At 52.3% G+C, this 25,820-nt stretch overlaps 1 protein-coding gene across 1 annotated transcript; it reads left to right on the forward strand.

Moving 5' to 3' along the window:
• The first annotated feature begins 1,364 nt into the window (after nucleotides 1-1,364).
• Nucleotides 1,365-17,582, forward strand: LOC108918954 (transmembrane protein 189). The gene is made up of 6 exons (XM_018726602.2): nucleotides 1,365-1,853; nucleotides 9,906-10,025; nucleotides 10,808-10,899; nucleotides 13,436-13,580; nucleotides 14,664-14,876; nucleotides 16,256-17,582. The coding sequence occupies exons 1-6, from the start codon at nucleotides 1,694-1,696 to the stop codon at nucleotides 16,375-16,377; spliced, it is 852 nt and encodes a 283-aa protein (XP_018582118.2). The 5' UTR covers nucleotides 1,365-1,693; the 3' UTR covers nucleotides 16,378-17,582.
• Nucleotides 17,583-25,820: the final 8,238 nt, after the last annotated feature.

Raw genomic sequence — 25,820 nt, forward strand, 5'->3', positions numbered from 1 at the left:
CTTTCCCCCTTCTCTCCCATCTTCGCCTTGTTTATTTTTATCATTCGACAGAGCTCCTTTAATTGCGTCCATGTGTTGCGGCAGCTTGTCCGGCAGTTGGGTCTCCTAAACGCTGCTGGCCAGAAGGTCGAGACGGTTCCCAGAAATCAGTGGACAGGAACGCTGCGGACGAGCCCGCTGCCCTCCACCCGCCGCCCGCCGCCCGCCGCCCACTGCCCGCTATCACACCAGCAGGAGCGTCAATATGGACTGGCCTGTCAAGGGTTCCCCTTTAGGTCAGAGTCCATCAAACAAGATGTTTGGGATTTTCTGAAATTATGCTGTTAAAATAATTGCAATATTCATCATACAGTGCACACTCTGACTCCACATGGAAGAAGCATCTGCTGGTTACCCTAAATGTGGTCTGTTGCCCCAGTGAGACGCCCATGTGCTGGTGCTGATGCTGGTGCTGATGCTGGTGCTGATGCTGGTGGTGAACACACTGCTCGCTCCCAAGTAACGCATTCCAACAAACCGCCGAGTTTGGCCATTAGAGGGCGCTGCACATGCGGACTGGAACGCTTAATTAACTGTCCATGAACCGAAGCCAAAGCGCTGCAAATGAGCGCGGACCGCGGTGCGACCTGCACGGGCATCCTAAAAAATGTTCACAAGTTGCAACGTGAAGCCCTTAAAAATGTGCTTCGTGGAGTTCTGATTATAAGACGACCTGAATTTTACTTCGAAGATATACTAGATAAAAATGGATCTGGACACTACCGCACCATCGTTTATTTATTATAACGGTTTGAAAGTCAGTTAAAAATCGGAGTATGTTGGAAAATGCGGACTGACATTTTGGCATGACAGACATGATGATGATTTAATAACATTAATAACACGGTCAAGCGCCACAGCAAGACAGCGCGATAAAAGTTGACATGACAGTTGCTAAGCAACGACAAGGCGTATCTTGTGCGTCTGGGCGGAACCGGCACTCACACCCGTCGGGCTGCTCTACCTCCTCTTTAATTAACACGGAAACGCTGTTTTCAGCGGCCACCTCCCTGCACGCGCTCATCCGACTGCGGCGGAACACGGCGCAGCCGCTAGGGCGGGCGCACTCGAGGCTAGGGGTCCTCGTCATTTTCCTGTACGAGTTACCCGACGGTGAACAAAGTGACAACGTCTAAATACAAACCAAGATTATCCCGAGTATTTCATATTCTGTTGTAACGAGACTATATACAGTGACAGTTTATTATCTGTTTAAATTAATCTTACGATTGGTCAGTTTTATCACTCCCCCCCGAAAGCTCGTTTGTTTCTGTGAACGGTGCTGATTTGAGAGACCTTCCCTCCGAACTCGCCGTCGAGCGGAGCGGACTGAAAGTTTGCTGTAGGCGGACCGGACGCGGCCTGCCCTCCGCTAGCCCGTTAGCTACACCCACAGAGAGCCCTGGTATAACAGGGGAGACACGGGCGAGCCGCCTTTGTGTCGCTGTCGGCCAGACACTGCCGCGCACTGGCTATTTGTTTCATGCGCCCTCAGCAGCGTCGTTCTGGGTGCTGCGCCGTCGTCATTATGACGGTCACGAGCTAGCGGCGCTCCTGCTGCTGCACACACCAGACCCCACGACACCGCGCTCCTCCGACTGTCGGCTCCCGGGCCGAAGCGCGCTAGCCGAACGCGGGCGGTGGAGAGGCGGGGATGGCGGCGGCGCTGCTGTCCGAGACCGAGATCAGACAGCGCTCCATGGCCGAGGAAGACCCGAACGGGAACGAGCACGGAGCGGCCGCGCGGAGTACCGCGCCGCGCTGGGGACCGCAGCACGCGGGGGCCCGACAGCTAGCAGGGCTGTATTCTGAGGGTAAGAGACTCACTGGATCGTGGATCATCATGAGCTGGACCTGTCCCACCACCTGTACACACACACACGCAGACGCACGCTCAGGGCCCCGCTGCGCTGACACACGGACAGTGATGAATAGAGCATCTAGCGGGGATTCCAGCGCAGCGGGTTGTCACGCGCAGCCAGCGCAGCTGGACAGTCCGGGACAGGGGACAATCGGGGGGGGGGGACTCGGATCGACACAGGGTCACACTGCGAATGACTGTTTAATGTGATTGATTGATTGATTGTTGCAGCGATGAAAGAACCATGGTCTGCGGCCTGTTCTTCAACAGGTATCTTCTGCGAGGGTTGCAGCCATGCGTGATGCATAGACTATCCCTTAGTACCCACGACAGTGATGATTTATTACTAATGCATGCACACTTATTCATTGAGCCAACACCTTTGTCCAAGGCAGCTTAAAGCTAGATAACTTTACACTGATTTACCCTTTATGCAGCAGGATATGTTTACATATATTCATTTAGTAGATGCTTTTCTCCAGAGCGATGTACATCTGCAGAAAATGTGTGTATTACAGCAGCAGAAAGAAAGAGATCTAGATGCAGATTTCTTACTCTGTATACACACACACACACACTGACTGTCTGAAACCGCTTGTCACGGCGAACCAGAGCCTAACCTGGCACAAGGCCGGAGGGGGAGGGGACACACCCAGGACGGGACGCCAATCCGCCGCAAGGCACCCCAAGCAGGAATCGAACCCCAGACCCGCTAGAGAGCGGGACCCGGCCAAGCCCACCGCGCCCCCTTCCTTACTCTGAGCACAGTTGATTTGTTACATTCCAGTGTGTCGATTCAACATTAAGTACCTTGATCAAGAGTAACGCAACTGGAGGGGGATTCGAACCAGCAGCCTCCTGGTTAAAAAAACAAAAACCCTAACCAGGACACTTTCTGTTGGCCCAGTCATAATCACAGCACTAATGTACTGCTCAGAATGGGAGTCTAGCCACTTCAGCCGCAGAGAGTCCTGGGGGGTGGGGGGGGGGGGGTCTGTCCGAAAAGGGCCCCGTCACAGTGTGTCTACAGGGTGTGTTTCCACTGCTGTGTAAAAGTAGTTGAATGTTATTTTCTAAATCTGTTAATAGCAGTTGCAGCATTTCTGCCCCCGGTCAGCCTCGTCAGTACGTTAAACATATGCTGCTACAAGTGAATCTTGTTAATTTCTCTGGAAGGGTGGGGGGTGGGGGGGGTGATGTTCTCTTTAATAAATTAATCTGGTAATGCATTCTGATCTTGACGAGGGACGGGAGATGGCGTGCAATCGTCTGCCCGCCAGCTGTACTGGCAGCTATCAGACAAGCTTCAGTGCACTCTGCAGCACCCACCTCTCCAGCCCAGCCAACCCCCCCCCACGAATATATGGAAAACTTATCTTGCCATCCGGCATGAAAAATGGGTGTTAAGGAATTTGCCGTGGATTAAATGGACACGCTGTGAGTGGAATGGTCATTATTAAGTGACCGTAAATAAAAATAAGGGGGCGGTGCGATGACCGTGTACACGAGTTATTGATGCTTCCGTGTCGAAGATGTCAAAAGTGCGCGTGTGCGTCGTTCCGCGTTCCTGCGACCGTTCGGAGCCGCGTTTGCGGGAAGAAGGTCCCTCTGCCGTCTTAGCACGAGGAGTGGCGCGAGCGAGCGTCGGCCGTCCTCCCGCGTTCCTGTTGAGGCTTAAAGCCGGGATAGAATTGATGAGGATATGGTCGGTTCGGCAGACTTTAAGGCTCATTACAGGAACCCCAGGACGGCGAAACAGCTGGACTTGCTCTCGGTGCCATATGTCTGCGTGTCTTGCATGGCTCACTGCTCTTTGCGCTCTTATCCCCCTTTACAGATTTGCAGGGAAGTGAGCAGGATGTTGTTTTTCTTCCTGCTTCTCTATTACGTAATGTGTGTGTGTGTGTGTGTTCTGTATTGCCCTCAGGCCTGTGGTCCTTCCTGTAAGACCATCGTCCTTCAAGGTGTGTTTTGTTGTGGTCTGTTGCCTGGTGACCGCATCTCACTCGGAGGCACGAGGAAAAGAAGTTTTGCACACGCAGTCATTCTAGAATTTAATTTGTGGGCTTACAGGGGTAAATTTACCTACTTAGTAAATGTAGACACCTCTCGTACCAATTATATCTATATATGGCTTTTCGTTTTAATTTTTTTGGAGGCGTGCTGGCTCAGCGGGTAGTGCTGGTGCTTCAAAGCTCATGGGTTGTGCATTTCCCCGTTGCTCTTAATCTGTAGAGTTTGTATGTTCTTTCCGTGTTTGCGTGGCTTTCCTCCCGCAGTCCGGACACTTTGAGTTCCTGCGACTCCAAGCTGCCCTTAGAGTGTGTGTGTGTGTGTGTGTGTGTGTGTGTGTGTGTGTGTGTGTGTGTGTGTGTGTGTGTGTGTGTGTGTGTGTTACATTGCTGTGCCGTGTAAATGTGTAGGGAAATGACTGTAGGGAGCTTAGGGCAGTGCATCCAGCTCTGTAAGTGACCTTAGATAAAGGTGGGAGCTCAAAACCACGGTACTATGTCACTTTGGAGAGAAGCGAGTACTGAGTGAAGAAGTGTAAATGAGGAAGACGTAAAGAAACGTTTCCTCGTGGCGTCGGGAGGACGTGCGCGTCTGCAGTCCGCCCAAGATCGTACCGTCGCCTCGACGGACCGCAATGAAGGAAGGGCGTTTTCGTGCCATGTGCAAATTTCCTGGCAGTCCGATGCGTCGGGCGACTTCCTCGAAAGGAAACTTTTACGAACGTACGGTCTTCCGCTGAGGCCTCGGGGTCCCTCCGTCGGCCACGTGAAGCGTTCTGCGGGCTCTTATGTGGCTGCGCCGATGGAGAACGCGCCTCGGTCTCAGCCTGCGCGGTGCGCTGAGGTGGGACCACAACTGCTCTGTAGTGTTACGAGCTGCAGTAAAATGACACTTTGCAAAAAATCATGTGTGTGATACATTGGACTGAATCATGTGACTTTTTTTTTTTCCCAATATCCAACTAAAATGTTTCATGTAACAAGCTGTATGAGTGGAAATCACTTAATACTTTTTTTAGAATCACAATTTATGATTAATTTATTGGTAAATTTATCATTTTTGGTTTTTATTCTGGGGACAAGCGGTTGTTGCCGATGGATGGATGGATTTTGCCCATTGATCAGCCACTCCAGAAAAATATGACTCTTGACACTTGTTTTTTCTGGATCTGCACTTATAACGAAATACTTTTATGTTGTTAAAAGGTTTGCGCAGGTAAACCACCTTAAATATTGGAATAAAATTTATTTATTTATTTTTTTTTTAATTTATAATCAGTTTGTGTACGACTCTTGTGGATTTTATATATTTAAATTCCGGAAGATATATTTTAAAAATGTGAAATGCTGGACTGTCTGGTCATTCCATTATCCATTGTGCTCATATGAACTTTATACCCCAAAGAAATGTCTTTCAGAAGGTGAAACTGTCAATAGCTGCAGTAAAAAAAAAAAAAAAAAACGTCAGGGACCTTTTACCAGTAGCATATCTTTTATACTGCTCTTTCTTTCCACAGGTTATTTTGCCAGGGCCTTGTGTGTGTGTGTGTGCGCTTCGCAGTGACGGCAGGTGATGTGTAGATCTGTGTCACGGGTGTAACTTACAGCTCAGGAGTTGGAGATCAGGCGAGCGCATGCCGCAGAACCCGACACCAGCACCTCTCGGCAGAGTAAAACCCGATAGCGGCGCGCATCAGCGGAACCGGGCGGCTCTTCGGGTTGCCGCGCCTCGTCTGGAGCGAGGGGTTACCCGAACTCCGCGCCCCTTCCCGCCCCTGTTCGGACAGTCGGGAAGCAGGTCGAGGATCCGGACGCGTCGCCGAGCGGTCGGCGGCTCGAGACCCGGTCGACGTGAAACCGGTGGACCGCCGGTCAAGGTGGATGACCCAAACCCCCCCCAGCCAGGGGAGGGGAAAAAAGCCCAGCGAGCGCCGTAGCGGGACAGGCTGAATAGAGCAGACGTGTGGCTTCCAGAGGACTGTAGAGGTGTGTTAATTTAGGCGGCGCTGGGGAGGGGGAGGGGAAATAAATGAGAATGGGTCTACTTCCTGTCGTCCCTGCCGAGCTCTTCAATTATATGCGCTCCGGGGGAAGCCACATACATTAGAAGTTAAACCACACAGCCGTTATTAATATTGGATGCATCTCTCGCGCCAGAGTCCCAGCGAATTCGGGTGACTTTGCGAAGGCTGGGGATGCAGGCCGTGGGAGATCTATATAATTAGGGTTATTCAAATTCCACATTAGCATTTTCTGCCTGGGCTGAGGTGGAAATTCAGGTTCTACGTGATAAGTGCCCCCCCCATTGAGGCCGGGTGTTCTTGCATGGCGGTTTGACGTGGTCGGTCGTGCCAAAAAGAGCCGTGTACACGTCTGTTAGTGAAAAATGGTCGCTCACGGTTTTGATTGTCCATATCTCTGTTAGAACCAGTTGCCCAATCCAGGGTCATGGGTCTGGATCCTATCCAGGAAACGTGGGTGTGAGGCCGGGCGGTCGCAGGGCGATCGCACACTCGTTCGCTCATGCAGACACGCTAAGGGGCACTTCAGAGCAATTTGAAACGCGTGTCTTTGGACTGTGGGATGAAACTCGCCAGAACACGAGGAGAACACGCAAAGTTCATACGGACTGAGCTGGATTCGAACCCGCATCTCGACGAACGGCCCAGGAGCGCTATACTTCATTGTACTGAAACCAGATGCTCCCAAAACACGAGAACGTCACGTCCGACGCGTAGACGTATATACGTGCGGTCCATGTATTTCAAACCGGTTTTCGTCCCTTACTGCGGAAGTTCAAATTCAGACGTTCGTTCGAGCCGCTAACGGTGGCGTGTAAGTGGAGCGCTGGCTTTGGCGTCGGATCGCGCGTTGCAGACGGCCCAGCTCCGACTTCGAGCACGCGGCGGTCGCCACTCTCCCATTCGGGGAGTACGTTCGGTGTGGTCGGGACGCCTCCCGCCTCCGGTCGGGTCTCTGCGGTCGGATGATGTTCGTCCGCCCCGGGGACGTCCTCGAACAACCGTCCTGTCAAACGGAGCGCTCGAATCACGCGCGGGCCTTCGTCAGGCCGCGTGCGAGGGAATGTCGTCATGGAAACGTAGCGACGCGTTCGGGCCCGAACGCTTCCTGCGCGCGAAAGGAGCGCGTTACCTGCTGGTTCTTCGGCGGGTCGAGGGGAAGGGCGCGCGGCCGCCGTGGCGGCGCCCCCTGCAGGGTCTGTCGCGTACGAGTTGCAGCTCGGGGACCGTGGCAGCTGTCGCGTGCGTGCGTGCGTGCGTCGTGAGCGTGTGTGTTTGTGTCCCCAGCTCCCGCGCTGGGCCATCCGCAGAGAACAGATGAAAGCGGCGAGAGCTGTGAGTGATACATCGTCCCCAAACGGGGGAATTGTACTCGTCTCTTCCTCTCCGTGTCCCTCGCTCCGTCTTCCCGTCTCTGACCCACTTTTCCACGGTGCTCCCCCACCCTGTCCCAGCCTGTCCTACAGTCGCATCTGAAGGCCGGCCCTTGGAGGAGCTGTCGCAGGACTGGGAGAGACACTACCTTTGTGTGTGTGCGCGCGCGCGCTCCGATTGCTTTGAGCGTTTGCGGTGTCTGTGTGTTTGCCATGGGTCTTGGGTCCCGAATGGCCTCTGCACCCTCCCGGTGTTGTCGCATCTGTGCGTGGGACACCAGGCTGCACGAGACAAGTAAGGTGATTTGTGTGAGTGCAACACAGAGAACTGGCTTTTTTGTGTGTGTGAGAGAGAGAGATGCCCTGGTAGGGAAGTGCTGTGACATGTGGTCACTGAGGTTCACTCCCGCTGCCTGTCTGAGAGACAGCTTTTGTTGGCCCTGTAGTCACGTTCCAGGCGTCCCGCGCCACGGGGTCTGCGGCCCGGGGGTGGGGGTGTGTCGCAGGTGAGGCGAGAAACGACGGGCGGAACAAAAGAGCGGGACGGTCTGAGGATGGAACAAAGAGGAAGAGACGGCGGGAGGTCTTTCTTAGGTCGGGGCCAGAGGACAAGGACTGGGCCACGCCTTGTTGCGAATTAAACTCTTTCTCACACACACACACACACACACACGTGTGCGCGCAGCCCTGCTGTTTTGAGCCTTGTATTCAGGCCACGGTTCTTTGATGCTAAACCTCTCTAAAGTGTTGGGGTTTAGTGTCCACTTGTGTAGCAGATGCTTTCATCCCAGGCGAGATTACTTTCATTTATCTGCGTATTTATTTTGGGGAATTTTTCTGAAGATTACAGGAAAGCGCGCGGTCCTTTTGCGGGGGTCAAACCGGCAACCCGCTGCCCGAAGCGACGACCGAAAAACGCCGCTCTACGCGGAGCGACTGCCTTCCGCGCAGGTTACGAGGGCGTTCGCCCCTTTCCCCGCCTTGTTCGACGCGCCGCGTCCCGGTCCCGTTCTTCCGAAGCGTCCGCGGGACGCGTGGCGTGTTGTCGGGGTCGCGAGCGGGAGACGGCGCGCTCGCGGGGCCGCTTTCCGTCGTACCTCACGTGTCGGAGGAGGGACCGACATTAGCGTTCGCGGGATGCCGTTTGCCGCTCGCCGCGTCCCTCTGTGCCGAATCGGGCGTCATTGATTAATTTCAGCCTATTAACACCCTGTGCTCGCACGCATGCACGCGCGCACGCCTCACGCATACGCGCGTGTGCGCTAGGCCCCCCCGCCCGCCCCTCCTGCAGGTTAATTCCCAGTACCAGCATGTGGAAGGGTTGCAGGGGAGTGTGTTGTTGTCAGGACTGTATTAATGAGTGCACCGCTCTGGTCCTGTGGACAGGGGAGCCCTGTTGCTGTGTGTGTGTGTGTGTGTGTGTGTGTGTGTGCGCGTGCACGCTCTGTCGAGGCCTGGCCTACTTTCGCACCTCGCCAGGGAGCAGGAGGAGCCAAGGACTGCCTCTCTTCACCTGATGCCTGGTGGAAGCCTCCCTGCCTGACCCTGTGTGTGTGTGTGTGTGTGTGTGTGTGTGTGTGTGTGTGTGTGTGTGTGTGTGTGTGTGTGTGTGTGTGTGTGTGTCCCCACACGGTGCATGTAATGTGTACTTCTGTCCATGCGTCTTCCTTCTGTTGGCGCAGCCTGCCTTCGGACACAAAGGTTGCAGGTTCAAATCCCACCTCTGGCTGTAGTACCCTTGAACAAGGTACTTGCTGCGAAGTGGCACAGTAAGAATGCCATGCTGCAGGTAAGTACTCGTTGTAAAACTGACGATGTAGCGCTGTCACATTTGTCAGGTGCTCGAAAGTAAGTTTAAAAACCGCAGGACCGCCGAAGACCGTGAAGTCGTGGTCCCGTGTGGCTCGCTGAAGTCGCAGGTGTAGGTCACGCCCATCTCTGACCGGAGGGCGGCGGGGCGACGTCCATCCACCCGTCGCTCCTCATCCAACGGACGCTCCGCTCTCGCGAGCAGAATGTCCTTCGTCAGCTGAGCATTGTGCAAACGCTGGTGGAGACGTGCAGCGTCCCTCGGTGACCTCAGCATACCTGTCCTGTCCTTGTGACTGTAGTGGCATTAAAGTTTCAGGAAGAAGGAGTCCGATGGGCAACTCTATCCGCTGTACCAAGATGGGGGATGATGAGGTGTGTGTGTGTGTGTGTGTGTGTGTGTGTTTTGGACAGGGGATCGGCCATGTGTTTGATTCTGAGCAGTGTGTTAGGGACAGGTGTGGCCAGCAGATTACAGGAAGTAGTGTGAATGATTCAGCAGTTTGCAGGTGCACATGTTTATTCCCATGTGTGTACGCACGCACGCACACACACGCACACACACACAGAACAGTGACTACATTCTTTTTTCTCTGCACGCACTCACACTCCCTACATTGCTCAATTTTAAGAGCTTTGCTCCAGCCAGGGGTAGATACATTTTTTTTTTTTTTTTTTTTCCCCCCTCCCCCCGGGGCTCATCTCTAGAGTTTGGTCCCGACTCGACCGCTTTGTGGCAGCGGGCGTCCCAGTGCGCGCGTCCCTCACCCCCACGTGTCTCCGCATGCAGGCAAGCGGCTGCAGGAATGGATCAGCGTGGTCCTGTGCGCCTCTCTCTTTGCCGTCAACTTCTTCTTCCTGCTGGTGAACTTCTCCGCCGCGGACATCTACCAGATCGTCTTCGGCATCGGTGAGTCCTCCTCGAACCTGCGCGAGGCCTCTGTCTCTTCCTCTGTGTGCGTTTTACCCAGGAAATAATGTCCTACATTCTGTTACCTTAAAAAAAAAAAAAAGTGGGGCATTACGTTGTGGGCAGGCTTAGCCTGGTCTCCCTCTAGGTCTCCCCTTCTGTCAGTCTTTGTCTTTTACTGCATCTCTTTGACTTCTGCCCATCAAAGTGTCCCAGAATGGTTCATGGACACAGGTGTGTTACAGTGTTCTTGTGGATTCACAGAAATAGACCACTGTTTGATCCACCCTCTCTGGCCAGCCCATAACTTGCATAATGTGCATAAATGAATGCGGTACAGTATGGTACTTGGGGAGTTGGTCTAGTATAGTTGGCTAAATTGATCCACTGATCCATTTTGAAAGCGCTCATCCAGCGGCAGTCGGTCAGCGGCGCGGCACCTTCTTCGTAGCGGCGCGCGAGAAATGCGCTCCCTGGCAGGGTGACCGAGCAGCTGTGAGCTTGGCGTGCGCGCCGAACACGTGACTCGGGAAACGAGTGTCGTGCGTTCGCTTAGGGTGCGGGCGTCTCGCGTGTTGCCGTGATCTCGAAGTAGTTAAGGTTAAGCCCGGTTGGGTTATTTCAAGGGCGTCGTTTCGCTTACAAATGAGTGGAGTGGAGAATACGGCAGGAAGTCAACCGGGAGGAAGTCAACCCCCCCCGGTCAGCCACGAGAGCAGAGGACAGATCGCACATCGTCCGTCCCACCACCCCCAACTCCCTCCACCTTTTGTCTGTTCCAGTTGCCGGGATCGTGACGGCGGACTTCGCCTCCGGCATCGTGCACTGGGGCGCAGACACCTGGGGCTCCGTGGACATACCTGTCATTGGGAAGGTGAGGCGCGCCGGTCCCTCCTGTAGCCACTTCTGCCCAGGCCCTCGGCGTCCACGTGCACGCTTATTCATTTTTCTTGTCACCTTTGTCCAGGGCCACTTGCTAAACTATCTAATGATTTCTCCATTTTTTACTGAAGAAATTTAAGGTAAGTACCTGGAGCTGGGCTGCTATAGCAGGAGATGGGATTCAAACCCAGCCCAAAAGCACCGAGTATGGAATGTGAGAAGACGCCATCACTTTTTGTAAGCTTTCATATACAAACACTGAGTGTTTGGCTTTTAGTCCAGAGCATCACTTTTCCGTCACTATATCTCTGTCATGTGGAAGGTCAAGGGTCATCTCTGTTGAGACAGCCAGGTTATTAAGAGCGTGACCTCCGTTTCTCTCAGGGGTGGGGATGCGGCGCTGCCGTTTGCAGTGGGGACCTAGAAGACCGCAGCCTTGCGCGCTGCCTGCGTGGAACGTGTGGGATGGACCCGACGCGGCGGCGGTGGCGGCGGCTCCGCAAGGGCACAGCCGTTAGTATCATTAACGGAGCCGAGCTGTGAGCCGGCCTCGTTAGTCACCGCTTAATTGAACTTTCGGTCACATGCTATCGCTCAGGATGCCACCCGCCACCCACCCCACTTGCCTCCCGCGGCTGAAGAGGGTGAAAGGTCGGCATCTCCTCTCGGTGGCCGCCTCCTTGTCACAGCGGATAACTGCCCCATAGGGCTAGGATTGATGCCCATCCAACCCTTCCTTACCCCGGGTCACGGTCCCCGCACCCTGTTAAAGGGCAGTTGCATGTTACTTTAAATATGGGCCAGGTGGCTGCGGTCGTCGCTGTGATTTATCGGTGTGTATTTATACACGGGGCTGGCCGGGTGCGGGACGACGGAAGCCGCTGGCTGCCGTTACCGGTCGATCCCTCCTGTGTGAGCGGTGCCCGCGGAGACGCGACGGCGCTGCCCTGGCTCGCGCGCGTCCATCCCGGCTGCTGTCATCGGAGCCCGTCGTGATTTCTGTTGCGATTTCGTTGGCCTTTGCTTGTCCGAGGCATGCGGGCGAGGGCGCGTTTCTGGAAAATCGGACCACAACCCTACCCTCGCCGCACCGGCGGGTGCTCGGAGAGCCCGGGAGTCCTCGCTTTCATCGGGTCGTGGAGGGGTTCGGCCGGAGCCTGCGAGGAGAAACGGCCTCGCCGGCGCAACGGCTGCCGATCCTTCGGCTGTCTGCGGTAATTAGGATCGGCCCCCAGAGAGCGGCCGGACTTCAAAAAGAGCGGCAGAATTTCGAAGGAGCTAAACGGGCGCTTCAAGACTCGTCTGCGAGATTTGCGAGAGATTAAAGGCGGCACTTAGTGTCGGGGCGGGGGAGACGGAGGGGGGGGGGGGACGTCTGTCTGCAGGTTAGGATGAGAAACATTGACTTGACTGGGGGAAATTCATTAGCGTTTGTGATTAAATGCTCTCAATTTATCGAAAAATAGTATGTAAAGAAGGAAGAGTGCTGATTGATGGTTCTCGGGTGCGAAGGGGAGGGGCGGGAACCTTCGATGACGGGGTTGCCAAGGTGATGCGGCGGTGTCGTTCCCTGATTAGCGGAGGGCGGGAGAGGCGGGCGGTTAAACGGTGTGGGATTAGCGGCGGCGGCGGGCTCGGCGTCCACGCTCGCTCTGCGTGCCGTCTCTGGCTTAGTGCTCTTTTAATCTCGCGGCCTGGCAAGGGGCTTTGGAAGATAATACTCGGGAACTGCGGCGATAGCCCTGGCGCTCTAGCCGCCGGTCCACGTGCCTTCGCCGATACATTCGCGATTGGGCTCTGCCCACAAGCTCCTAGAACGGACTTTGCCGTCGGCTAGAAAAGGCTACGCAAATTGTCGTTTGTATTTCTTTCCTCCCGATAAAGTTAAGGGCCTTTGTGATTCTTCCCTTTTTGGTATTTAATCGTGGCCCCGAGCTTCTGCAGACAGTGGCGGCCTCTGAGCCCCGCCCCCTGTGCCGTGACACGCGTGTATGTCCACGCGGGCCGCGCCTTCTTTCCTCGGAACAGGCCGCAGCGTTTGACTCGCCTTACCTGCGGAGCCCCCGCCCGGAACCCCACGCACTAGCGCTGTTCAAATATGCGTGCCACGTTAGCCCGCCCGCCCCCCTACGTGGGTTTTCACATCGACACCTTTGATTCCAGCGCCCTTTCCTGGGTCAAGAGCTCTTTGTGATGCAGGACCGGACGCTGCGAGGGACCGGACGCTACGCGACCCCAGACGGCACACCGCTGTAGCGTTGCGCTTATGCTGCGTGTCCCGTGCTCCGCGTTTGACTTGCCCTACGGGCTCTCGGACCGAAACGTCCGTTCGTTGGGTATTAAAGGGAACCATTAGAACTGTCCTGTGTGGATTTTAACAGAAGGTGCAACGTTGAAGAAGTTTACTGACCAAACCAGCAGCTCGCACGTTACCGGCCTTGGCTGCGCGCCCACGCGTGCTCGTGTGTGTCCTTGGCTACCGGGGAGACGGCTCATAGATTCCCGTGTTCTGTCCGCCTTGTCCGTAGGCGTTCATCCGGCCGTTCCGCGAGCACCACATCGACCCCACGGCCATCACCCGGCACGACTTCATCGAGACCAACGGGGACAACTGCCTCATCACCATCCTGCCTCTGGCTCACATGGCCTACAAGTTCCTGTCCTACCCTCCAGGTGGGCGGGGGTAGGGTTCGCACTGTGGACAGTCTTCCGGCACCACACTTTATCAGAGTAACTCTCACATACCATAGTAACTGCTGCAGTACCCTGTCACCGCATTTTTGCTGTACACTGTTAACCTGTTATTAACCATACTACCTTCTGCTGTACCATAATAAACTGCTACAGACCGTAGTAATCATTACCATTTCCTGTTAACTTTAAAAGCATTGTGTTGCCATACTAACCTGTTACATACTATAGTAACTGTTACTATTGCCTGTTGACTGTTATGCTGTAAAAACTGTTGTCATATCCTTTTGGCCTGTTCCAAACCAAAGTTACCATTACCATCCCACGTTGTTATATATTATAGTAACTGTTGCCGTACCCTATTGTTCCAAACCATGGTAACCATTACTGTTCCCATTATCTGTTTTAACGCTATAGTAACTGCTGCAGTACTATATTAAATAGTTAGAAATCACATTAACTGCTGCCGGTCCCCATTAGCTGTTTTATACCGTAGTAACTTTTGCCGTAACGCCTTAACTGTGACGTGGCCTACCAGTTATGATGATGCTGTGGGTCGAAGGGAACGCGGGTCGATGGCCAACTCCCCATGCCATAAAGCCGCGGTGTGTTGTATTCGGGCGCTATGAGGCGTAGGATGTTGCGACTTCACTCTCGCCAGAAGCTTCCGTGTCCGTTACATCATCGGTGGGCTTTTTTTTTTGTGTTAACTGAGCGCCGCGGGCCGTTTGGACACCTGGACCGTCTACGCTCTGGGTCATTATGTATGAGAGTGACCAAAACAGGGATAGCGACACTCCCATCATTTCTTTACCTATCCTGGGTTTAGGGGTCAGTAGGTGACAACAATGACCCACTGTGCACCAGGAACTAACACCCTGAGTGTGTGGGGCAGGGAATCGTACCATCAGATTGAACAGTGTCTCTGCTCTTACTACCCACTGGTTCACTGTGGTCCTCATTACAGCTGCCAGTTCTCGCAGAAGTACCAGGTGTCCTGTCCCACAATGCATCTGTGCTCAGTGCTCATGTTGCTCTCCGTCTGCCTCTCGCTGCCGGTGACAGAGGCCCTGAAGGAGTCGCACCCCTGGAACTGCTTTGTGTTCGCGCTCGCCGTCTTCGTCACCATGACCAACCAGATCCACAAGTGGTCGCATTCGTACTTCGGGCTGCCACGCTGGGTCACGCTGCTGCAGGACTGCCACCTGGTGCTGCCCCGGAAGCACCACCGCATCCACCACGTGTCCCCGCACGAGACCTACTACTGCATCACCACAGGTGCGCTCGGCATTCTGGGATACATCCCCTTTTCCTTACGCTGAAAGTACAGTCCGAGTGCTCTACTGACTAGCAGATGCTGGGTCTCCTGCTCCCAGGGTGTGTGTGTGTGTGTGTGTGTGTGTGTGTGTGTGAGTGTGAGTGAGAGAGATGGGAATGGAATAGTTACTTCTCACTCACAACTACCCCCCCTGCCATACACACACCCACCCACCCCGAGTTGCCCATCCCCTCATGACCTGTGATGTGCAGCACAGAAAGGGGGCACCCGGGACCACTCTATGTGCTGCTCCACCCTCTGTGCCAGGGTCCCTGGGGGGTCCCAGCCTGCCTTTGTGTGCCAGTGGCTGACAATCTCCATGTATATTTAATGCTAACCTGCTGTCAGGCCTAACAAATAGGCCTGTGTGGGGAGCGGGCGAGCAAGTGCGGGAGTGAGAGAGCGGGACAAAGAGGAGAAATCAAGCAAACAAGGCTGCTGCATTGCTCTCTCCAGGGCTTGGGGGGCAAAGGGGTGGGGGTGGAAGTGAGAATGGAGGGGGTGGAGTCACTGGGGGGGAGCAGGACAGCAGCCATGCCAAACTCTGAAATCACAGGCATTTCTCTCTCTCTCTCTCTCTCTCTCTGTGTGTGTGTGTGTGTGTGTGTGTGTGTGTGTGTGTGTGTGTGTGTGTGTGTGTGTGTGTGTGTGCATTTATGGGCTCGTGGGCTTTCAGTTTGTACCCTCATCCATTCAGTCCCTCTTCTATCAGTTTTTGGAAAGTTGGCGTGTCTGTATGTGTGTGTCTGTGTGACTTCTTGTTTATCCTTTCTGGGATTCGCCTGCAATGATCTGTGTAGATTTACGTTGCTTTTCATCTCTCTGTGTGTGTGTGTGTGTGTGTGTGTGTGTGTGTGTGTGTGTGTGTGTGGGGGGGGAAATGTACTGTAGGCATATATGCGGTACAGATATGTGTTTATGTGTGTAAGTGCGAACATTTCTCTGCGGACAGAGCCTGCTTTCCTGGCCGTCTCGTGGGACGGACGCGGTCCTCGGAGAGCACCTCTATTTATTGCTGTTTGGACGTGTGGGGGGGGGATGTGCGTCTTTTCATTTGTTCTTGCTTTTTTCTCCGAACCGCTGTCCTCTCTCTTAACGTGCTCTCGGCCCCATGCGAGTCGTGCCGCCTCCCGTCCGCGTCTCCACCTAGCGGCGCTCCCGGCCTTCCCGCCCCCGCCCGCTTTTCTTAGAGCCAGCCAGCGCAGACCAGTCCTGGGGATTTGTCTTCACTGCTTTGCCATTTTTTTTGTCACATATCTAAATTGTTTCTGGATCCTGCTAATACTTGAATGTCAGCTCAAATTTCTCTTAACTTTCATCCCACTTGCCCTTCCCTCAGGATGGCTGAACTACCCTCTGGACTATGTGGGCTTCTGGAGGAAGATGGAGTGGCTGATTGAGAGCACGACAGGCCTGAAGCCTCGTAGCGACGACCTGGCGTGGGCCAAGAAAACGGACTGAGCTTCCTCCCTTTGCGCGGGCACAGCAAGCTGTGGGTGCTGCCAGGAGGGAGGCGGCAGAATGCAGGAGAGGCGCGGCACAGCTGGACATGGCCCTCCTCTCCTCTCCTCTCCTCTCCTCTCCTCTCCTCTCCTCTCCTGTTCTCCCTACGCTCGGCCCTTAGCAGCCAACAGATTGCTTTTCGCCGCATTCCTCACCTTTGCTGCTTCCGTCTTCCATAAAAGACGCGTCCCCTGTCGATTCATTTCTTCATCTTCACCGATCGAATGTTTGGTGTCAAACATGCTGGAGAGAGGAAGTTTGAACAGAACGGGATTGTTGACAGGATTGAGGCCGGGGCTGTCGCTGTAAGGCGGAAAAGAGAGTGGGCGCTTTCTTAGTCGGCTGCTGGTTGCCGTTTTCGCTCCTCTTGTCCCGGCCGAAACGGGAGGTCGAAATCCGGGTAGAGCGGAGAGCGTGGGACGGCGAGCTTTGAGATTTCGCTTTAAAATGATTTGAAGCGAGGTGTTTACGACCGCAGTCCCACCAGCACGATTCTCCTTACCGTCAGCGGGCGGCGGCTTCCTGCGTGGACCGCTTAGCCCGGAGCGCGTTCGTCTGCCGGACGGCTGCGGGCGTCTCGTCTCTGCGTTGAGGCGTAGCGCGCCGAGCTGTGCGTCTTTCTCCTGCTGTGCGCTAAGTGGTTTTCGCTAATTGTTAAATAAATTAAATGAGAGACGAGCGCGGAAAGGCTTTCGGCCGGCAGGGGCGTCTCCTGGCCGCGGCGACGCTCCGGGTACCGCCGGTACGGAGTCGGTGAGGGTTGGAGTCGCAGGTTTGAGTGGAGAAGGCGTGGTGCGGCTAGGTCTCCGCAAACTTATTTTACCTTCCCTCTTCTCACAGCTTCAGCCTCTTGCGTCTCACTCTTATATATATACACACACACACACACACACACACACACATTCTTAAAGGGCTGATGATCTGTCTCCACATCTTGCCATTGGCTTTGCTCTCGCTCTTCCGCCAACTCCGATCGCAGGGCACATTTCACACGTTGCAAAGTCCATCTTCTGTTTGTGTTTTCCTTTCAAGCAGCAGAAGCTGCACTGTTGGATTTTTTTTTTTTTTGTCTATAATTTTCTATTCTGTTCTTTAGGGATGGTGAACGATGCGCTTTTCTATTGATTCTTACTTTCAATCTTGCAGCCGATGTTTGCTGCTGGTCTGCCTTAAATTAGTTTTGTGCTGATTGTATGATTTATTAAAGATGTTTTAAATTAACAATGTTTCCTTTGTCTTCACTTGGAGATCATTTGTTGCTTATATTAGGCCAAGGTGTACCATGTTTTAGCGTGAACTCTCACGGGACACCTTTGTGTTCAGCATTAACATTTGTTGAATATTTTGTGTTTTTTCCAGATGCTCAGACAGGTTTCTTTTTAGCACATTGAAGTTGAGGATCATTTTATCTCAGCATGACGTGAGCGACTGGGGCCATTTGAAAGTTTTTTTTTTTTTTTTTTTTTTTTTTTTTTCCTTTTCTTTTCTCCTCTCAAGTCTCTGATATTGCTGTGATGGAGATGGGGGAAGAGCCCTTAGTGCAGTGGTGCTGCAAGGACGCCACCTTGTGAGCACTACACCGACTTCCTACTGTGTTTCTATCTATTTTGTTCCAGGTAAATGTTAAAATTGGCTTTTCCCAGTTTCTCCTGTTCACTTCTCAGTTTGCATACTTTATATGTACATAAACGTTTGTACGCTTGCTTTGGTTAGGAGACCGAGCGCTTCTGAGCAATCTGATGTCTGAGGTCACATGTCCGCAATGGCTGCTCTCTGGGCTCTGATGGGTCGAGGTATCCGCAGCCAAACGGACGTCTTCAAGGAAGTAGTCACAGTTAAATGAAAGTCACTCATTTTACATTAATTTACAGCGGTAAACCTCAAAACTGCTGTCATGAGGAATTGGGCATTTTCGTGCTCTACCATCAGTATGTAGCATTTTTCTTTTCAGCAATCAAGTTTATTAAAAGCGTGGATAATAAATGCTCCATTTGGTGGCTTGTCCCTTGTCTGTTTCGTGCCCCGACTCGCAATACCTCCGATGGCGTTTTTGTTCCGTGCGGCTCTCGGACAGCTTCTCCTTGTGCTGTGCTCTTACGCCTTTCTCTTCCTCCTTCCCCATATCCACTCCGATTTCTCCAGAGGATGTAGAGTGCAGCCAGTCTGGTCTGCGATCTCCCAGAGTGCACTGGGGCAGAAAGGATGGCCAGCGTCCTTGGGAGCTGGAGGCCCTGGGGTAGAGTCCCCCTGACCCCTGGAGGTCGCGCTCGTCTCCTGGGTGACTGAGAAGCCTAGCGACGGGTGCCCGAAGAGATGGTCCACTGGTCCGCTTTGCTCTGCAGGAGCAGAACGAATTGCTAGCGTGCAGCGCTGCGTCCGTGGCTCAGCTTGCAGAGCGAAAGACGATGCTGCGAAACGCACCCCATTCCTGGGTAGCCAACAAGTTCGGTGTCGTCATTAATCCCATCTTGTGTGACATGGCATTGACCCTCAGTACTGGATTGGACCCACAAGTGCCTGATGCCTTGCTTTTAGATTTGAGAAGGCTGTGGTTACAGGTTGCGTGCGTGCGTGCGTGTGTGTGCGTGCGCGACAGCATGTTGCTGAACTCAGTGCGCACTTGCTCTGACTTGACAGTCTCAGAACACAGAGACACAGCTCGTTTCCTTTTTCTTGTGTTGGCACCTGATACAGGTGTTGCCAGTGGGGAGGGGGGGTTCAGGTGGGTTGGGGTGTTGGTGGGCATGGTGTGTGGGGGGGGGGGCCCCGTGGTGGACTGGGAGTATCCTTACTCGGCCCCTTAGCGTCTCTTCTGCTTGTTCTTACGGCTACTTTGAGGAGAAGGATGTGTATATTTATGCCTTCAAATGGGTTGTTAATGAGGTGCTGTTGTCCCATCGGTGAGTTCCCATCATATTTTTCCCTCACATTAAAGTGGTGGACTGACAAAATGAATGATGCTGGCCAGGCCCATCAGCTGTAGTCCTGGAGGATTAAAACCAGGTGGGTTTCCCCGCCTCCCCCCATAGCCAGACAGAGATCCACCTGATGCAAATTACTGTCTTGATTAAGACCCATTAAGCTCCCTTTCTGACCGCTTAGTGGGGTCGGGAGAGCTGTACGACCTCCAGGACCATGGCTGAAAAGCCTAGCTGTAGGTATTTTAAGGAAAGAGGATGTGCACCGATACCCTGGGCTCCTTACAGCTACCTGTAGGCACACATCTTGGCATTCAGCAGTAGGGGAGTGCGGGAGATGCCAGTTCACCATGCAGCTTCATCCATCTCGCTCACTAGCGATAACCGTCTAACCCTAAGGCAGAGTCGCGGTGGTCCAGAGCCTATCCTGGAAGCCGTGGGCACTAGGCTAGGCGCTATACACCTCAATTGATACGCCAGACCGTTGCAGCAAAGGTGCTCGCACGATTGCACGCTACAGGCAATGAAGAGTTGACAATCATCTATAAAAATGCACCCACTCGTTGCACAAATGTAGATCTAAACTCATCGTAGAAAGCGAAGCTTGTTGTGCATTAAATTCAGACGAGCAGTAGACCGGTGTGTTTCGGTGGCTGTGTCAGTCATGTCTCTCACTATTTCTGGAAGCTGGACATGCCATGGCCAACAGGTCCCATGGAAAGCTCTCAGGTGAGACACAGGTATGGTGCTGCTTGAAGGTATGTGAACCCTACAGCGATAGTCATTCATGTATAAAATATTGACATAGATTTGTAAAATGAGTCATGATTGATGCACCTGATCCTACTCATCTACTTGGTTTAACCAGTGCAACTTGGGGTTCATTTATTTGTGCAAATGCACTCTTTCTATTCTTGTACTAGACACATGATTTCCTTTAAACCAACATATGGAAGTTGGTAGTTGGATCGCTCTGTTGAGTTAAGGTTGTGGTATGAAGGTACGCTTGGAAGTTCTTACCTGGAACCTGGCTTTGCATTACGTTCTTGTGAATCTTTCCTTTTTTCAGCTTTAGAAGGCCAAAAGCTAATTTTTTATGGCTTCTGAGCCTTCTCTCACTCATTTGTGTGGGTCTTAAGTCAGCATTTGATACTAACGAAAACTTGCAGGGCCCAGAAACCACAAGATCTGTGCTGCTGAAAGGCTCTTGCGGCTAGCGGCACAAGCTGATCTTTACATCATCTGTAAGTCAGGAGTGAACAACCAGTGCGTCTGTCACGAGTCAGTGCGCTAAAGGCTCTGTCTGCTCCTAGAGACAAAGGAATTAAGGATGAGTTAAAGGCATTAATTTTGTCCAGCATCTGGATTCACTGGTAGGTGGAAACCTGACAAGGGAGGAACTGGTGTACTATGGTGTCCTGTGGTGTCCCGTGGCTCAGCGAAGGTCAGCTCGACACTCTGCGGTTGGAATAAATGAGAGAAGCAAGGAGCGTGGGGTCACGGGGATCTGGGAGGGCATTTCGGCTGACTGGCCGCCTGGGCGCTCGAGGGGCCGAGCTGTCGGCGGCCGTCTCCCGCTCTCGGAAGGGCTGACACAAGGGCAGCGCAAGTAGCCCACGGAGTCATAAACGGCAAGATCGCGAATGAGAGGAGCTGTTCGTGCATACTCATAATCCAGAGCCGGAATCGGGTAGTGTGTAATTAAATCAACTACTAATAACTAATGTCAGACAATTACAGGCTACCTATTGGTGGAAATGAGGCATGTAATTTTAGTGTCTCCAGCACCAGCTCCACCTTGCGTGTTTGGCTCCCCATGTCCACTAGATGACAGTGTAACCACACATTGCTGGTCCGGGTTCTTACCCCATTGCTGAAGCGGTACTGGTGAACAGTGTGAAATGGCTCAGTATGATTGGCGGTGGGGACAAAGGGTAGGTGTGGGCAGTGCTTGTAGCATCGGGTATGTCTTGGGGGCCGGGTATCCGCACTACGCCGTCAACCCCTTTGAATAGGGAGCGAGGGTTAATATGTGTTTTTGCTGAGTTTTGTGTGTATATCCGTGTGCGAGATGCACACTGATGGAAGGGGACAAGACAAAGTGGTTTTGAGTGTTGAATCGATTAACCCATTGTCCCCGCTGCACCTTGTCTTAGGGCCACATTATGTGGCTTGATTGATTTAGTCACTGGGGCTACGGTGTTGAAACATGGGCCAGAAATTATTCATTTTTAATTTGCTGGCCATGCATCAAGGAATTGGGATGTCAGCGGAGTGCACTGTTGCCTTAACCCTGGCCTTGTCCTGGTATTGATCCCTGATGTCTACAATAAGTTCTGTCAGGCCCGGGAGGCTGGATTATTGAACTGCTGTGTGTGTGTGTGTGTGTGTGTGTGTGTGTGTGTGTGTGTGTGAGAGAGAGAACTGGGGACACTGCTTTACTGTCCTGTCCATGCACCCCTACATTATCGCTCAAGGGGACTTTAATTTCTTGTTCTAATTAACAGAAGATCCCCCTGGCTCTCGAGCACACATGTCGCCCTTTCAGGGGCTCCTGCTGAAAAGATCAACCTCCCAACTTCTGGAGGAAATCGGGCATCTGAAGAGTCTATTCTGCTGCCACAAATGTCACACCTGTCCTTCACAGCAGACTGCGAGGCCCTGACAACGTTGCTGCTTAATACTTGGTGAACACTGAAGCAAAGATGGGAGCGCACACAGAAACGTATAAAAATACAAACCCTGGCGAAAATTACGGAATCGCCACACTTTGAGGATGTTCACACAGCTTTTTTACGTCGTAGCAAATAAATCACAGGGAGAACACGGAACAATTTTTGTTTAATAGCTGAATATTCTGGGTTCATTAAACATACCTCAAACAAATTAAGTTATTTTAATTAATGGCATTTTTTTTTCAAATCAAGAAGAAGAAATTATGGAATCACTCACTGCTAAGGAAAAATTTATGGAAACACTTGGTATTTGCATTTTTAAAACAAACACAGACACAAGCCAAAAAATGCAAATTAGTCTGAAGCTAAGAGAGAGTTTACTGATCTTAACGAGCTGTTGGACCTGACTAACTGAAAGGAAACATGGTCCCAACAAGAGAGCTCTCACTAGAAACAATGGAAAGGATAATAAAACTTCCCCAAGAAGGAAACCCCAACACGGAGTGTGGCAAAAGAAGTTGGTTGTTCCCAGGCCCCTGTGTCTAAAATTTGGTGCAAGTATAAACAAAATGCGAAGGTAATGAAAGGAAAACTAGGGGTAGACCAATGAGGACGTCAAAGCGTCAGGATAGAAAACGCAAAGCAATATGCCTTGAAAATGGAAAATGCACAACAAAACAAATGGGCGGGAACTGGAGTCAATGTTTGTGACAGAACTGTAAGAAATCAGCTGAAAGAAATGGGATTCGCATATAGAAAAGCCAAACGAAAACCGGCGCTAACACCTAAACGGAAGAAAACAAGGTTACAGTGGGCTAAAGAGAAGCAATCATGGAGTGTGGATGACTGGATGAAAGAGATATTCAGTGATTAATCACGAATTTGCGTTGGCCAAGGCGATGACGCTGGAACTTTTGTCTGGTGCCGTTCGAATGAAACATTTAAAGATGACCGCCTCAAGAAAACAATCAAATTTCCCTAGTCATTTATGATATGAGGTTGCATGTCAGGTAAAGGACCAGGTGAGATGGCAATCATGACCTTGGCAGTCAATGCCCAGGTGTACATTGAAATTTTGGACACTTTTCTCATTGCATCAATAGAAAATAGGTTTAGTGATGAAGTAATTTTTCAGGATGATAATGCATCTTGCCACAAAGCAAAGAGTGTTAAAGCTTTTCTTCAGGAAAGGAATATCAACTCAATGACATGGTCAGCAAGCAGTCCAGATCTCAATTCGATTGGAAATTTATGGTGGAAATTGAAAAAACTGGTCCATGACAAGGCTCCATCCTGCAAAGCTACCGAATTGATTATATTGTTTTGCCTTAGTGAAGTCAATGCCTCAAAGAATGCAGGCCATCATAAAAACCCGATGAGGCTATTTTTTTGTTGATGATTCCATAATTTTTTTTTTAAGTGATTCCATAATTTTTTCCTCTACTTGATTTGGGAAAAAAAATTGCTATTAATTAAAGTAATTTAATTTAATTTGTTTGAGGTATGTTCAACAGAGCCAGAATGTTCAGCTATTAAACAAATGTTTTTTGTTGTATTTGTGATTTGTTTATTTGCTATGAAGTAAAACAGTTGGGTAAACATGCTCAAACTGTGGTGATTCCATAATTTTCGCCAGGGGTTGTAGGTGTATTTCTTGTAATGTGATGGATGTGTTTCGGCCGGATGTCTTCATCAGCATGAGTTCCCCTATCTTTGCTTCAGTTCTTGTATAAACCGCTTAAGCCCTGGATTCTTACACTAAGTTGAGCACATTTTTGTTTTTTTTTTTTGTTTTTTTTTTTTTATTTGCTTGGTGCCATTTTATACTTTGTCCAGTTATAAATGGTTACATTTTTTACAAAGATTCCTGTTTATAAGAATTCCTCTGCTCAAAGGCGCAACAGCATCTCCTCTCCTGGGAATCGAGGCTATAAGGTCACTTCCTCCTCTTGTCAGCTCCTGCCTCGTTTTCCCCTCCGTTCCCCTGCTCCCCTTTCTCTCTCCATCAGCCTTTTTCAAGCCGCCTCTGCAGACTTTGTGATCGTTGCCCTCTAAGCCCGAGGGTCGATGGTCCTGCTGCGCCGTACTCCTCCGGCAGCTCGTAGGCCTCGGAGCCGCCAGAGCTTGTCGCCGAATCGCAGAAATGTCCAACTACGCTCGTTCGCCACGTTGCCGGCTGTGCTAGACCGACCGGGTCGAGCAGGCATCGACAGGCGCGGCTCGGTGACTCTGCTGTCTCTGTTATCCTGGGACACCTGGGACCGGTGGGAATCCGCATAACGCAGCTCTGCGGTTCGTGAGGAGCGTCGCGGCAAACGGGAAGATGGATCGCAGGCCCTGAGCCAAGTGACAAGACATCCCTCGTCTCGTCGGCGGAGCGGAGCCGGAGACTCGCTCAAGGCCAAACGCTCCAGCTTTCCTACGTGTGCGTCGCGCCCCTCCCGCACCCTGCGCTCCACCTGGGTGTACGCGCGCTCGCTCCTTAATGGCCCCGGGCCACCCTCTGTGTCGCATCACGGTGACCCATACGTAGCTGTCTGCGCTCTAATGCCCTCGCACGCCATCATGTACTCTGCTATAGTACCTCCCTCCTCTCTCTCAGCCAAAAATATACATTATTCACACAATATTTTATCGTCCCTGTGGGAAACCGGGTTTCAACCTTGCAGGTCTACTCCTGCTGAAATGCCCCTCCGTCTCCACCCACCCCTCTTCAAATTTCCTCGTTCTCCAGAGATGCGAGTCTCTTGTGTCCAAGGACAGCCTGCGACAGGTGAGGGCGAGAAACCGAGTGAGAACGTGGATGTTCTGGACATGCTAACCCTCTCGAGGGACTGCTACAGATGCCAGTGGGATTCCTCTCCGTGCTAAGAGACGGATGCAACGGTCACGTGTTCAGTCCCTCTCCTTTTACTCCAGAATGCCATGTGTTTTGCATCTGGGTGCTGCACCTGTCACTGATACCTATGAATGTCGCAGAGCTCCACCTCCATGTTCTCCACCTTTCTAAGCATTAATGTCAGTGTCAAACCCCACCAGTAGGTGGCAGCAAAGGCCCAACTGAGTCCACGTGGGTTTTCACAACATATCACATAGAGTTTTTTCTCCCCGTGTTAACACACTTTCCTTCTACATCAGTGAACCAACACTTTATTCACAGCAAAGCGAGCCACTGAGCACGCAGGATTCACACTGTGTTCCGAAGCTATTTCTGACACGACGCACTTCACCTGGCGTCACTGGGTTTTTGTGGCAAGTTCTGAGCCCCCTGCGTTGGCCCGACGCTGGCGTGTTCAGCTGTCTTCCTGTCGCTCTGCCAGGGACTTCGTTCTTCGAGCGCGTTTCCTACCGAAGGCTGTCGCACGTTCCCCGCCTCCCGTTTTTTCACGTGTCCGTCATTGTCCGACCGCGACTGCACAGTGTCGAAACCGACCTCTACTGTCGGATGGGGCCCGCCTGCCGTCTGTGAGCGCGAGGCCGAGGATGGAGGCAAGCTGGAAATTCTTGTGGGTGGGAGGCGTGCGGGGTAGATGGGAGTAGGTGGGAGAGGAGCCAGGCAGAGAACAGACACTTTCCTGGATTTGTTGGGAATTTAACACATTTTTATTGCCTTCCAGCCTAGCTGGGAATAGCCCACTTTAAGGAGTCATTATCCTGGCCAGCCTCCTTGCTTCTCAGAGCGTTCATGGTTTACTTCCAAGACCAGTCCTGAGGAATCGCAGCAATCCAGCCAGCACACGTCAGCCGACAAAACCGTCTAGTCTAGATCTGGCTCCAGCAGTACAGGGAACGAGCGACTGGGTCAGTG

The sequence above is a fragment of the Scleropages formosus genome, chromosome 7, assembly GCF_900964775.1.
Source record: "Scleropages formosus chromosome 7, fSclFor1.1, whole genome shotgun sequence".
Taxonomy (NCBI): Eukaryota; Metazoa; Chordata; class Actinopteri; order Osteoglossiformes; family Osteoglossidae; genus Scleropages; species Scleropages formosus.

What these genes read in the sequence shown, in the direction of transcription:
- LOC108918954 (XM_018726602.2), top strand. Translation starts at nt 1,694, where the DNA reads ATGGCGGCGGCGCTGCTGTCCGAGACCGAGATCAGACAGCGCTCCATG. An exon ending in ACATACCTGTCATTGGGAAG is followed by an intron (nt 10,900 to 13,435) that starts GTGAGGCGCGCC and finishes CCTTGTCCGTAG; the next exon opens with GCGTTCATCCGGCCGTTCCG. An exon ending in CTACTACTGCATCACCACAG is followed by an intron (nt 14,877 to 16,255) that starts GTGCGCTCGGCA and finishes CCCTTCCCTCAG; the next exon opens with GATGGCTGAACTACCCTCTG.